The following is a 13,057-nucleotide window of genomic DNA, read 5'->3' as shown; positions in this document are numbered from 1 at the left end:
GCTCAGAGAGATCCAACTTTCGTGGGTGAGATCTAAAAGGGAGAGTGAGCAGGGCTGAGGCTCACAGCGTTGGCACTCTAAGCAACTCCATAGATCACCCCACTGAGAGGCAGCGTTGTCTTATGCACATCTGTATATAGACGATTGAGACTGGCAATAACCAGCCGCTTCTCTGAAGACGGATCATAAGGAGAGCCCCAAGGGGTGCCAAAGAAGAATGTTTCGATTTGTCTCCAGTTACTGGACTCCTCGAGTCACTGGAGCTTGCAGTGATTTTGCTGTGTGCATGTGGAGTGAAATATGGCCGGACTAATAGAATCTCTGGGAAAGGACAGCTGCAGATAAATAGACGGCATGCCTTGCAATGCAGCCGCAAGCGAGACAATTTTCAACAGTACATATTGCAAATTCTGAGACAACAAGGACCTTGTAAGGAATAAGTGTGTCTGCTTGTCGCTGTTTGCGCCCTCGTGCATGGGTAGCTTGCCACTGTCCATATCTGCCAGCGCTGGTTCTTGTGGGCTGAAGTACTTCATTAAGAGCATGCACACTGATGTCAACACAGAACAGCCCTCCTGATTCAGGTCTGAGAAGAAAACGTTTGTGAGTTGCTTCAAGTGTCTATGTTGACAAGGCATAGGCATAATCATAATCAGCAGTTATAATCGGTGCAACTGGCCACAATATTGTTTCCCAGGCTTTCGAAGCTACTTGGCTGGTAGTAAATGTTTCGCTAGCAGAAGAGGCAGGTCACTTGCACACTACCACCGCCACTCAAAGATGCAACTGCTGCCCTGCTAGCTGCTAGAATGTAATGCCGCTCTGCTGAAAGCAGGCAAATGCTAGCTGCAAAAGCGCAGGTCAGAAAATTCCGGCACGAAATCCTGCATGCAAGTCTGCCGCATCCTGCAGTGTGCAGATGCGCTGCAAACATTGTAAGATGTCCTCCCAGGCTGGCCAGGCCGCTCAGCCACCAGGCAGCACAGAGTTGGCATGCAGCAGCAAATATAACAATGTCTGTAAGATTTAGTGCGTCATGTCTCACGTTTGGATGTGATATTCACAGCTGTCTTGACTGCATGCGAGATGATGCTGTGCTTTGGCAGGCAGCAACCATCCTCGCAGGAAGAATACAACAGCGTCAGGGTGTTGAAATAGGAGCCCCAACCGGCATCAAACATCTCAGATGGGAACCAGTTTGACCTTCTATGGACATTGCCTGGACGGTGGCACCGAGCGTCGTTCTCGTCAGTCCGCCCAATCTCGAAGAGCACCTGAGCAAATGGGGCCATAGAGATATGGCCTGCCCAAGCCCCAATCGAGCCGCAAATTGAGGGGCTGGGGAGCTCAAGATAGCAGCAAATTCACAGATAACTCAGAGTATAGAGTAATAGTGCTGTAAGCAAGCGCCTACGTGCGGACCACTCCAGTTTTGATAGCCCTCTGCAGCAGCGGCACCCGAATCTGTGACTTGGGCTGGATCACATTTTTACCACCATGCCTTTGCCCATTCGCCGCGCGCGCCGGTCCCTTTCGATCTTGTCCTTTCGCTTCTGGTACTTCTCCCGCTCCGCAGGACTCATCCGCTTCAGCTTCTCCTGCGCGCACATTAGTCACATGCCAGTCACCGCCAAGACAACTCTGCGTCAACCTCTGTAATACCATAGCACCTCCCTAGTGACAGAGAAGAGCTGTAGCATAAACTGGATGGGGATTATGGGGCTCTGGCTCGACCCTGCAGCAGCAGTTGATGTACGTGCTGGGCTGGCGAATTGTAGAAATGCCACGTATGCATCAAGTCTGCAGCTTACATGAGTGGACATGCCAGACAAGGAAGGCCCTTCTTATCCCAGCCTATCAAGTTATCCAGGCAACAAACAAACCCCCCGTCGCAAGTTTGCCAATAAGACCACCCACCATGGCATGATCATTGTTGTGCTGTGAGCAACCCAGAGGTTTGCACGAATGCCCCAACAGGTGGCAGCGGCATGCAGAGAGGACGAAGAACTGCTCAAGCACAGATTGGACAGAAACCAGACAGCAGCCTCGATTGGGGTCCTGCTGCTGAGCCCAAACTCCACCCAGCTCTGCAAGAGGGAGTCATCAGACGAAATGTGCTGAATGCATTACCTGCTCCTCCTCCTTCTTTTTCTGGCGCAGCTTCTCCTCGCGCTCGTATGTCTCCTCCTCTCCGCCCTTCTCCGCATGCGCGGCCGCCTCCTGCCGCGCCTTGTCAGCCTTCGCCTGCGCTCAATCCCATGCACGCAGACTTAGTAATGGCTTGCGAATGCTCTGATTTACGTGCTGTGAAAACGCATTATTGGTCTCTGCCTGCACCTCAATTGCATGCGTGGACACTCACAGCTGTTAATTGCAGTCTCACAACTCACTCCATGGAGGGATCTGAAACGATCACCGTGTGATGAGCTATGGTCATGAGGAAGATGTTCTGCTCCATTTAGAAGCAGACCCGGAATGAGCATGATCTGCAGCTTCGCTGAGTGAATGTTTGCCTGGTACCCTGCCATATTCCACTAATGCAGGGCTCAGTATGCACGCAACAGACAGCCCAGGGCTGCGTCGGCAGTCAAGAATCCGCTCAAGCGTAGCCATGCCCTTGCACTTTAATGTTGCTCCGTCCTCCATGATTACTGAATGGATATCCGGGGCAGGGGGTGAGAGAGCAGGCGCACCTTCTGCTCGGGCTTCATCTTGTAGTTGCCCAAGGTGTCGATGAAGACCATGGCAGCCGTCATCCAGCGCCCCAGCTTGTCCATCTGCTCGGCAGGAGGCAGCACGAAGGAGAACTGCGCTATCTGCACGCACACATGCACACGCTAGTGAATGTCTGGTAAGAGCCCATACTCTTTAGTTGTGCATGGTCCGTGGCCTTCAGAAGCACCTGCATTCTCTTGGGACACTCCTTACAGGAGGCCTAACAAAAGGCATGAAATCACTCTCATGGGAAGTCGTGCAATATGTTCAATAAATGCGCTATCTGCACCCACACATGCACAAGCTGTGAATGTCTGGTAAGATCCCATGCTATTTATTTGTGCATGGTCCCTGCCCTTCACAGGACATGCCTTGTATAATTATGCATTGTCTTGGGAAGTGCATTGTCTTGGGAACTTCCTGCCCAGGAGGCTGCATGACAGGCTCCTCACGAGATCGATTAAAATGAAAGACACGCAAGCCCAGGGAAGTTCTCACAACTATGCAAAAAGACCTGCACGGAAAAATTGCTGCTGGGGTTCCTGCATAGTTTTGGATGCTTGGGAAGTGGTGGACTGATAGAGAGCTTGCCTGCTTGTGCTTGCCCTCGGCTTCTGTTGTGATGCGGATGGCCCTGAAGTACTGGCCGATCTCCTCAAAGGCCGCCCTCCCAAACACCTGCGGCAGTGCAAACATACGTATTATGCTAGGCCATATCTGTCAGCAACCTATTGTCGCCGGCTGGGGGATCTTCTGCCGATCACCAGCAATATGCCTTGGTGGCTGAAGATATCATGTGAATTGCTGCATGTATGCAATGTGGGCTAGGATGTCAGTGCTCCTGGGCTGGGATGTCAGTTTGCTGCACGATTTCCACTTGCCAGGCAGCCGCTTTTCACTGTGGCGCTCGCTTGGCCTAGATGGCCTGCAAATCCCTTGGTCACAGATGACTGTCGCAGGCATGGCATTTAGATTCATAAGCAGGGATGAGCGTGTGGACATGAGGGTTTGCAGGACAGCACACCTGGTCGAGCATGGCCTCACTCATGAGGTCATAGAAGATGGAGGGCTGCTCTGCCAGCACTGTCAGCTTCTCATGCGGCCAATTGGGGATGCGGTCTTTAGCCACCTCCACCTTCCGCGTGTACAGCTTCAGATCTGCATGCATGCAGTTCGATACTCGGTAAAATTCCTGTCTTTTCTGTCTTTTTCTGCCTTTTCTGTGGCAGCACTTCTACCCCTGACAATAACTGTGAAACTTAACGCATCCTGACTGCGGTATCCCCACATCAATGCAGCCATATTAATGGTGAAAAATGGTTCTAAGCCATTTTTCAGCTGCACTCAAAGGCAGCTTGCTGAGGCTAATGGCACTGCACATGTCTGCCTGCCCAGATGAGCCTTTGGACACCAAATGAGATGAGGAGTTATAGCCTTTGCATTCCTCACCCTCGTAGCAGCCTTCCTTGCGCAGCATCTCCCTGGCAAGGCGGGTGGTGGCAATGCACAGCACTGTCTTGGGCATGGACGCCTCGTTCATGCGGACCTGCACATGCCACCCACTAAAACAGTGAGTATCCACAGAGGGTCTCATCGCGCGTTTGCCAGGACAATTAGTTTCACACGTTCCAGTACTTATTTCCTTGAACATAAGGGAAGTTCCACCTGACAGTGCACAATAATGTCATGGTTCACATTGCACATGGGCCCTTAAGATGCTGGGCCAGGTAAAGAGTCAAGCATACACTCGAAAGGTCCAATTTCTGGCCATGGGAGTCTGTACATCAAAACGGCGTGAGCCACATGCAAACGCCTCAATCACAAATATTGGCAAGGGGAAGGAAAGTTCACCTCCAAGTCTACGATGTCATCCTGGGGCAAGATGGCATTGAGGACATAGCCCTGGAAGAGCTCCATGCGCGGCCGCAGGTCCAAGCTGGCGACCATGCCTGTGCAGAAGCGGCGGCCGCTCGCATAGCAGTGGAACATGGCTGCTCCCTCCTTCAGTAGTGTCACCTCCGTGCCCTCCTCGTCAGCTGTGTGCCCAAAGACACATAAGGGCCTGAGCGCTCTGGAGTCTTGTTGGTCCTCTGATCACACATCTGCACCCTGAGTCTCATAAAGCATTGAAGCCGAAACACCGCTGTCTGATGAACCACCGCCCCAGACAAAGCCCTGGACCAGGCTGAGCAACAGACAGCATGCAATTAAGACTCCGTCAGATCACATCGGAGGTCATGCACGTGTTCAATGCGCACGCATGCTTAGAGCAAATTGCCCAGGGGTCATATGCACCGCATGCAAGAACATTACCAACATGGGGTGGAACATGTGTTTGGGATCCATTCACCCTATGAGACTGAAGGAGCAGGCATCATTGAGAAATGTCTTGCATATCCTTCAAAGGACTTCCAGGGGCGGAAGCGCACAGATGCCGATGTGGCTGAAGTTGCGCTCGAGGACCTTCCCCTCGGTTGTGTATTCCTGGGCCCAGGCATACGCGATGCGCTTGTTGGCCTGGCTCCCCACAATCATGTTGACCAGGTACAGCACAATGAGCGCCAGGAAGCCAAACTCCATCCACAGGTCCTTCAGCTGCACCTCCTTCAGCGCCTGCATGATCGGCTTCATCTGCAAGCATGCAGACATCTACCTCAGCGCCATTGCCCTCCAACGACGCGCTTGTAATGATGCTTCGTTTCCAGAAGATGTCTTTTTGGACAGAGGGCATTCATGCTATCGTACCTGCTTCTATGCCAAGCATCCATTGGACCTTTTCCTGACAAGCTTCCTTGTGGGAGGATAGCTCCCTAACAGAAAACTGCTTGAGAGAAGGTGCTGGTCACAGCATGCAGGGGCATCTTAGAGGCACAAGGCTGAGACATCACCTGTCTAGGGGTTGCAGCAGCCCTTTTTGCTTTGCCGGCTCCTTCCGAGGCGGAGGCCGCAGCATCACTTGCAGCGCTCTGGACTTCTTCCTTGATATGTGCTGCGCTGCTAGAGAAGGTTTCTGACCCCCATGCTTCGTCAAGATCAAGCTCTGCAGACGTCATCAAAGACAGTTGCTGAGTGTTCTCTGCAGATCTTGAGCGCGACATATGCGTAAAAAGAACCGCGATCGCAATCCCTACCATACCAGATGATCTGAGCAATACAATTTCAAGGAATGAATTAGTGTAAAGGGCAGCAGCACACCAGAAGTTGCTTTGGAACTGGCGCATGATAGATGAGGTAGGGCGAGGGCAGTGGCCACAACCACAGCAACAAGTAAGAAACGCGCAGGATGTCTGCACGCCATAATATTACTGTTTTGCTTAGAATCCCGCTGTCCGGCAGATGCAATATTCAGGCCCGTTGATGATCATCTCGCACAAGATTGTCCATCAAAAAATTGATGCACAAAAAGTAAGGTAAGCTGTCGCAAGATTGACTATTTAAAGTGTAAAACCTTCGAACTGCCAATGCAGTAAAGGGTCGGCAAACTTCAACGCGTCTTCGAAATACTCTTCTTCAGTGCCTCTGATCGCAATTGAGACTCTGCAACAGAGGCTTGATAGCTGGACCTGGAGAGAATTGAGTAAAACCCTGGCAAACCCCAATTTGCAAATCACGTAAGTAGCTGTCGCGGTTTGTCCTTCTCCTCCCTCTCGCAGACGGAGATCAGAATCGAACGGGCAATGCATCGGTGGCAACAGTATAACGGTGATCTCGACGGGGATGTACAACCCCGGCACAACAGCGGACCATTGGACATCGATGCCCTCCTGCAGCTCGCGTCGCAAAGCATCTACCCTCACGATCCAATCGATGGATCTCGTAATGCCCTGGAAAATCATCAGGTCAGCCCTTACAGCACCTCAGCGGTGCTTCATAACTAGGCTTATTTTCGGCAAGTTACCGCATGCACAACTGCACAAAATGGGCACCAAACGCGGTTGTACGTGCAAAGTGACTTTCTTTTTGCCCCAGAAAGATGTACAACCTTTGTTCTTGTCGCTCCAAATGGGTAGGCGCACTCTGGACCCAAGAGTAACAAACACGCTTCTTGCTGGGGACTCGGAAAGCAAGATCCACGAATTACTCACCTGCTCTCACGAGTACACGCTTGGGTGTCGCAGCTTCTAGACCCGGATCCCCCGCAGGCGTTGTTCCCCAGGGACGCGCCAAGCTTCCATGGGCCACCACCACATAGCTTTGCAGGGGATGTCCTTCTTCCTCCACAGCGCAGTCTGGTGAGCAATCCTCCTACGCTATTCTTAATATCTTCAGGCCTCAGATCCATTGTCCATTTTGTTTCGAGCTGACAACTCTGCCAATACCAAATACCTGCATGCAATCACCGCTTACCTCAATGCAATGCCCCTCTCTATACTGGAATCGTGAATATGCATGGATGCTGGGATTGCTGTGGGGAAATCTGAATGGGGCAGATTAACAAACAATCTACTTTTGCATTCCAGGACCCGGTGCCGGCAAGTCCCAGTGTGCAGAGCTCTGTGTTGCGGAGCCCTGTGGGCAGCGGGGAGTGGCCTGGGCAGCTGGGGAAGACTAGAAGGAGTCAGGGCAGGCCAGCGCCTCAGGCTGACCCGCAGGATGGCAGCAGCTCAGACGACAGGGAGGGCGGCATGCGCGGCAGCAAACAGAGTGATGACCCCAACGCCCTGACGGCACTGCGGGAGAAAAACAGGTGGGGCTCCCTTGCATTGCAGCTACCAGTTGCACAACTATCCCTGTAAAATTTCTGATGCATCATTGGCAAAGTGTGCTCTGAGATAAATAAACTTGATCTTGTTGGATGTGTGGAAAGCACATAGCCTCAAATCCTGGAGTGCACAATCAGTCCAGACCATTGAGTGCTCGCAGCCCTTTCGTTCGGCAGATTTGGGGCAGTGGAAACTCTAAACGAGAACAATGTCACTGTTGCCCACACCAGGAATGTCAATAATGATAGCTTCGTGCTTTCAAAAGTTATGCAAAGGATTAGAAAGAACTGGGTCAGCTACTAGAGGAACAAATCTGTGTCTGGCCCATACACTGACTGATTTGGCCAGGCAGGATATAGCTTGTGAGGTGGGCGCGGCCTGATATGGAAAATATCAAAACAAAATTTGGGCGCGGCCTGGTGTGGCGCAGGCGCGCGCAGCGCAAGTTCCGGGAGCGGCAGAAGCAGAAGCTGGCGGAGAGCGAGGGGCGCGCGCGAGACCTGCAGCTCGCACTGGAGCGCCTAAAAATGGAGAAGTCCGCCCTGGAGACGCGCAACGCTCTGCTGGAGAAGATGGCGGGCATGAAGCCGGGGGATCGGCAGCCGCCCCAGATCGAGGAGGTCACAGGCCGGGTGGGCGCACCTCTCCTCTATACATCTCACCTGCTCAGCCGCATGGCTGTGTATTCAGGGGATGCATGATGAGTGCATCACAAGGGCACTCCGCCACTCTAGACAGCCAGCTGGGCAACATATACTTGGAGCACCCTGCTGAGTCTTGCACAGAACACAGGCGCAAGTGAAGCGCGCAGAATGAAGTTCGTGGCGGGATTTGCAGGGATGTGCGGCAGATACTGCAGAAGAGGCCGTCTGTACCGGGGCCGCGGATGGGGCGGCCAACGCCTCTTTGAGGGACACTTTGCCACCCTCACAGAACACAATCCACCTCACAGTCCGGAATGGTGCGTGCATTATGACTCACGGCATGCTGTTGAAATCTCGATTACGGTATAGGAATGCACACTGTCCTATAGAATGTGCCCTGCTATGCGTAGCAGGACTGATGCTGTCCAGAGTGCACCCTGCTCGATGTCTTGTGCCTTCCTCTGCATGCATGCATTCTTAAATATCTTGACGATTCAGGGAGGCCGGGGCTGCGCAGTGGAGAGGGAACGCTGGCGTTGTCGCCAGAGCAGATCCGGAGCCTACCGCAGTGCGAGCTGGCGGCGCTGTGGAAGGATTACGTAAATGCGCTGACTGGACTGCTGCAGGTACGACCCCCTTGCAATTTGGACAAACAAGTGATAGCATGCCTAGCGGACATGTTGCAAGTTTGGATCAGCAGTGAACTTCCCGTCAGCAGCTCTGGAGTCTGACAAGCAACAAAGTTGTGCATGGATTCATTCTTGCCCCTTGAAGTCTTCTCATGGGGAAATGTATTGATCGATGTGGTATTGTGGCATCCTCCTCACGACATAACCAGTGTCCTCATGCCATGTACGTCACATGCTGAAGCTGCTTCCTGCTTGGAGAGGCATGTGCATGTAGAACCACTGCTGATTTATGCAGTCTGGATGGCTCCTGATAGTTTGACAGCTTCTCAAAGCGATCGCATTATTCAACTGTTGGATGTGCTGCAGGAGGCACGCGGGGATGATTCCTGTCCGGCTGGGCAGCGCATTGGGCAGCTGATAGTGGAAGTTCGCCTGGTGCTGTCGGGCCTCATGTCTTACAACCCCAAACGATGGTCCACACTCAGGTGAGCTCTAGTTACCACCTTGTCTGTGCCTGCTCTATATAAATCATGACCCTGTCACCCCTTGGATTGCTGGCACCAAGGCACACAGACTGATCAGCGTCAGCAAGTCGACGATCTCGCAATGAATACGGATATCGATTCAAAGGGAGTCGGCAATGATGTGGCAGGGGCTTCTCATAGCTCCACCACACTCGTCTACAATTTCTGGAAAGGCATGACTTTTTATAATGTTGATAGCAAAGTTTGGCAAGTCTTTGGCCTTGTTGAACGGCTTCATGTACCAATGAAGGTCACCATGGAGCCGTGAACGGAGCCCACCGACATATTGTGGCTTCATTAGGCTTCTTGTCTTGTCTGCAGCCGCACGTTGCCTGTGGGCCCTAAAAAGAATAGTTGTAATAATTAAATAAGACCTGTGATGTCTTGCAAGTTTATGTCAGCTGTCAGCCAATTCATTTCTCCTGTCACTAACATGCAGGGCCTTCAAGATGGATCCCAAGGGGCAGGCGCCCTTGCTGGAGGCGCCGCCTGCAGACTGGTCGCGCAACATGTTCCGAGCCATGAAGCTCACCAGCCGCCAGCGCCAGGCGGTGCGCCTCCGGCGTGTCCGGTTCTTTGCACTGGTGTTTTCATTACCTGTGACTATGGCCCTCATGCATTCTCCGAGCTCCCCAGGTCAAGCCAGTAGCATCGGTGTCGCAAGCAAAGCCTGTGGCTGAGCCAGTGGCGCTCGTCTCCACAGCCGAGCCCGGAAGCATGCCTTCACATGCATGATATTGTCACTCGCATGATAATCTCAGAGCATGGCGTCTGCATCCAGCAAATATGCGAGGTGTATGTTGAGTCTGGCGGGTACGTGTGTGTCAGGCCGTGGGGTACCGCAACCAGCTGCTGCTGCGGATGGGGGGCACGCTGCGCGCTCGTCGTGACATCTCCCTTGAGATCCTGCGCACCCTCGGGGGTCCCAGCACCGAGCGCGTTGTGGGGGTGCGAACCGATCATTTCATGGCGATCTCATGGGTGGAATGTCTGCAGCACTCATTATTGATAGATGCATGAAGCGAGAGTGCTGCGGTGTCCGCATGCTGCAGCCTCTAGCATTTGCTGCTCAACCAGCCTCCAATTTGCCAGCTGCTAAACGTTGATTGCATGGCATGCATGCATTTGTCTGAAAAGCAGAGGCGCTCTCCCCACCTGCTGCAAAGTCATCATGTCTTATAGCTCGGTTGCTTCGAGAACAGCTATTGGATTTATATGAGCAAGTACACTCGCTAAAACCAGCTGCTTGGTTGGCATGCATGCATGGGCAGTTGGGGATGCCTTGGCCCCCCTTGCTCTCACGAGACATGTTGCTTTCAGATCTCCTCTACAATGCCATGGTGAGGGGAGGAGTGTGGCTGGCAACATGTCCTCTAGCGCGCTGTGCTATGGAAAAAGAACGAGCGCTGACGTAGCTGTCCCGGGGTTGTTGCAGGACTTGCAGGGGGGCACGGCGATGGCGCAGGGGTTGCATGTGGCCTCAAATGCGGCTGAGGCGCTGCGGCGTAACATAATGGAGGAGCAGCAGCTGTACAACCAGTTCCTCAACGCCATCCGCACCATCGTGCTGCCCATCCAGAGCGCCATCGCCATCGTGCAGGTGCCGCCGCATTCAAATCTGCATTCAAATCTGCATGTCCTGTGTAGGACATAGTTTATCATACTCATGTTGACTGCTTTTACCCTCATCCTCTTCATGTCAAGCATTTCAAGTTGTGAGCATGGCTGTGTTGAGCATGGCAGCCCCATATGGCGCTTAGGTGGGACAAAATGATGATCCTGCCGCTGCTCGGTTAGCTGCTTGATGGCCATTAGTGCGCTTGTTCTTTCAATGCATAGGTAGCAGCAGGACAGTGATCCAGTGCTGTAGCATGCCCCTGCTCCAAGTAACGATTTAAGGCATAGCAGCATTGAGTTGTACTTTCGCTGCTGCTCACCATAAGTGCTTGGCAGAGGATTTGACACGGCAGTGGGCCGCTGTCACTGCATGCTTCACATGAATTATAGGATTGTCAAGAGGCACTGTTCTACCCAAATCTAGGCGGTCTCACTTTACAGCACCTTGCTCTCCTTAGCAGCAGCTGTCTGGTATGAGTAACCCTGCTGAATGAGAGAGCCTCATCTGGCGCGCAGGCCTACCCCTGGTGCCCGGACGCACTAGCCATCTTCAACTGCGCGGCGCAGGAGGAGGGGGCCCCCCCGGCGCATGAGCTTCTGGCCTGCCCGGTCCCCCCGGGGGTCCCTAATCTGCTCATGCCGGACCCCCCACAGCTCCCCAGATTGAAGACTGCCGGCGCCTGACCTGGCCGGTCCCCCCCCCCCTCCCCCCCCCTCACCTGATCAAGGGGCTTGATGAAATATCCTTGTCCTTCAGCCCCATCTCAAGGCACGGCGGGGAAGTTTTGACGCAGTAACCGTGCCAATCAAGCAAGCTGGCGCCAGTGACTGATCTGCCTATGGACTGCGCAGAAAGAATGGCAGCTTGGATGTGATGCCATATTTTGCTGGCACTTGCAAGCTGGTCCAGGAAGCGGCGTTGTCCTCCACAAATACATCTTTGATCCAGCTGCAGGCAGAGGGCATCTACTGATTTCTTGATTCTCAATATGGAGTTTTGGTTGACACAATTCTTTAGGCACATGTAGGGATATTTAGTTGCCCCCTGGCCCCCCTTTCTTTGTTTAGAAGTTCTCTGCAGGTGTTTGCTTTTGCAGTCTGCAGCTGCCAGCATTCTAGAAAGTACTTTGTTATATGCTTGGATTGCATCTATTAGCGTGCAGGCAGAAAAACGCACTTGTGCGAGGCTGTCTGATGCCACAAATTGAATGGAGCCAGTTGTTGGCTTTTGCCAACGCATATGTGCAGCCATGGTCACATGCTGCACATGTGCACTTGTTACACCTTTGTTCCCCTTTAAGACTTTCTGGTTGAAGTTCTTAGTTCAACGTGCGCTTGTTCCTTCGCAAGATGTCTCCTTACAAGGACACAAACCTGCAAGCTGTGGAGAAGCAGTCTCAATTAGTACGATGATGCAGCAGTTATAGACACAACAAGTCTTATGCATGTCTTGCCCTGATATGAGACAGAGTTGCTTTCATGCGCGGCACTGGAGTCAGCAAAAGATCGCGTGAGAAGTCCATTTGAAGCGTAATGATGCTGTTGGTCTGTTAAGGGATATGAAAATCTGTTTGCAAGTCGAGATTGCAAGACTGGGCTTCAAATTTCATGCATTAGGCACTGGGCATAGCAATGTGATTGCCCCTTGTCATTGAACACTTCTGCCTGTTGTAGAAGGTGCTGCATTTTGCAAAAGAAAATAAGGGCAAAAACCCTAAAAATTTTATTTTGCATTTTCACCAGGCCCGGGTATTGTAGGTGATGTGTCTTGTTTGCCTTGCAATTGATTATGGCCCTTGGTTGGGGTTCTGAGGCTCATCTTGCAGGCTATGATCACTAAAGATTATTGAGAGACTCAAACAGGTCATGTGTGACATAGCCATGTTCTTGCATCGCACTTGTAAGAAGTATCTGTTTAGGAGCGCAGCTTGGATGCTTCCAGCAGGGCCTGCGCAAAAGTCAGCAGCCAATGCAGCCGTCAGCTATTCTGGTCAGTGAGCTGACCTGGATCTGCAAAAGCTATGACCATATGGCAAGTGCCAGCGCGGCGTCTAGCAGGGAGCAAATGGCTATCAGCTGAGGATTAGCGGGTCGTGAGCTCATGGATTGACTACGGGAGATCTCCAAGAGTCTCAGTCTGCTGGTCGACCTGCTGGGAGGAATTCTTTTGGAGGTGTTGGTTGCCCCTTTACACCTAGTGCCCTGCTTGGAACTCTTTGCCTTAG

The 13,057-nt window shown here is 52.4% G+C and overlaps 2 protein-coding genes across 2 annotated transcripts; one reads left to right on the top strand and one right to left on the bottom strand.

Annotated features, from left to right (window-relative positions):
- Positions 1 to 1,481: 1,481 nt before the first annotated feature.
- On the bottom strand, positions 1,482 to 5,346 carry COCSUDRAFT_39909 (DUF1682-domain-containing protein; the record flags this gene model as incomplete). The annotated part of the gene is made up of 8 exons (XM_005651453.1): positions 1,482 to 1,598; positions 2,131 to 2,244; positions 2,694 to 2,816; positions 3,292 to 3,393; positions 3,740 to 3,873; positions 4,165 to 4,261; positions 4,567 to 4,751; positions 5,145 to 5,346. 8 exons carry the CDS (start codon positions 5,344 to 5,346, stop codon positions 1,482 to 1,484), a joined length of 1,074 nt encoding a protein of 357 aa, XP_005651510.1.
- Positions 5,347 to 6,388: 1,042 nt separating this feature from the next.
- On the top strand, positions 6,389 to 11,516 carry COCSUDRAFT_64738 (hypothetical protein; the record flags this gene model as incomplete). The annotated part of the gene is made up of 11 exons (XM_005651452.1): positions 6,389 to 6,554; positions 6,834 to 6,947; positions 7,176 to 7,402; positions 7,849 to 8,050; positions 8,256 to 8,379; positions 8,561 to 8,688; positions 9,058 to 9,176; positions 9,655 to 9,766; positions 10,044 to 10,163; positions 10,651 to 10,815; positions 11,349 to 11,516. The coding sequence occupies exons 1-11, from the start codon at positions 6,393 to 6,395 to the stop codon at positions 11,514 to 11,516; spliced, it is 1,641 nt and encodes a 546-aa protein (XP_005651509.1). The 5' UTR covers positions 6,389 to 6,392.
- Positions 11,517 to 13,057: the final 1,541 nt, after the last annotated feature.

Source organism: Coccomyxa subellipsoidea (assembly GCF_000258705.1).
Source record: "Coccomyxa subellipsoidea C-169, whole genome shotgun sequence".
NCBI lineage: Eukaryota > Viridiplantae > Chlorophyta > Trebouxiophyceae > Coccomyxaceae > Coccomyxa > Coccomyxa subellipsoidea.
Note: the sequence above shows the minus strand (reverse complement) of the source record. Positions and strands in the feature narration are given on the sequence as shown.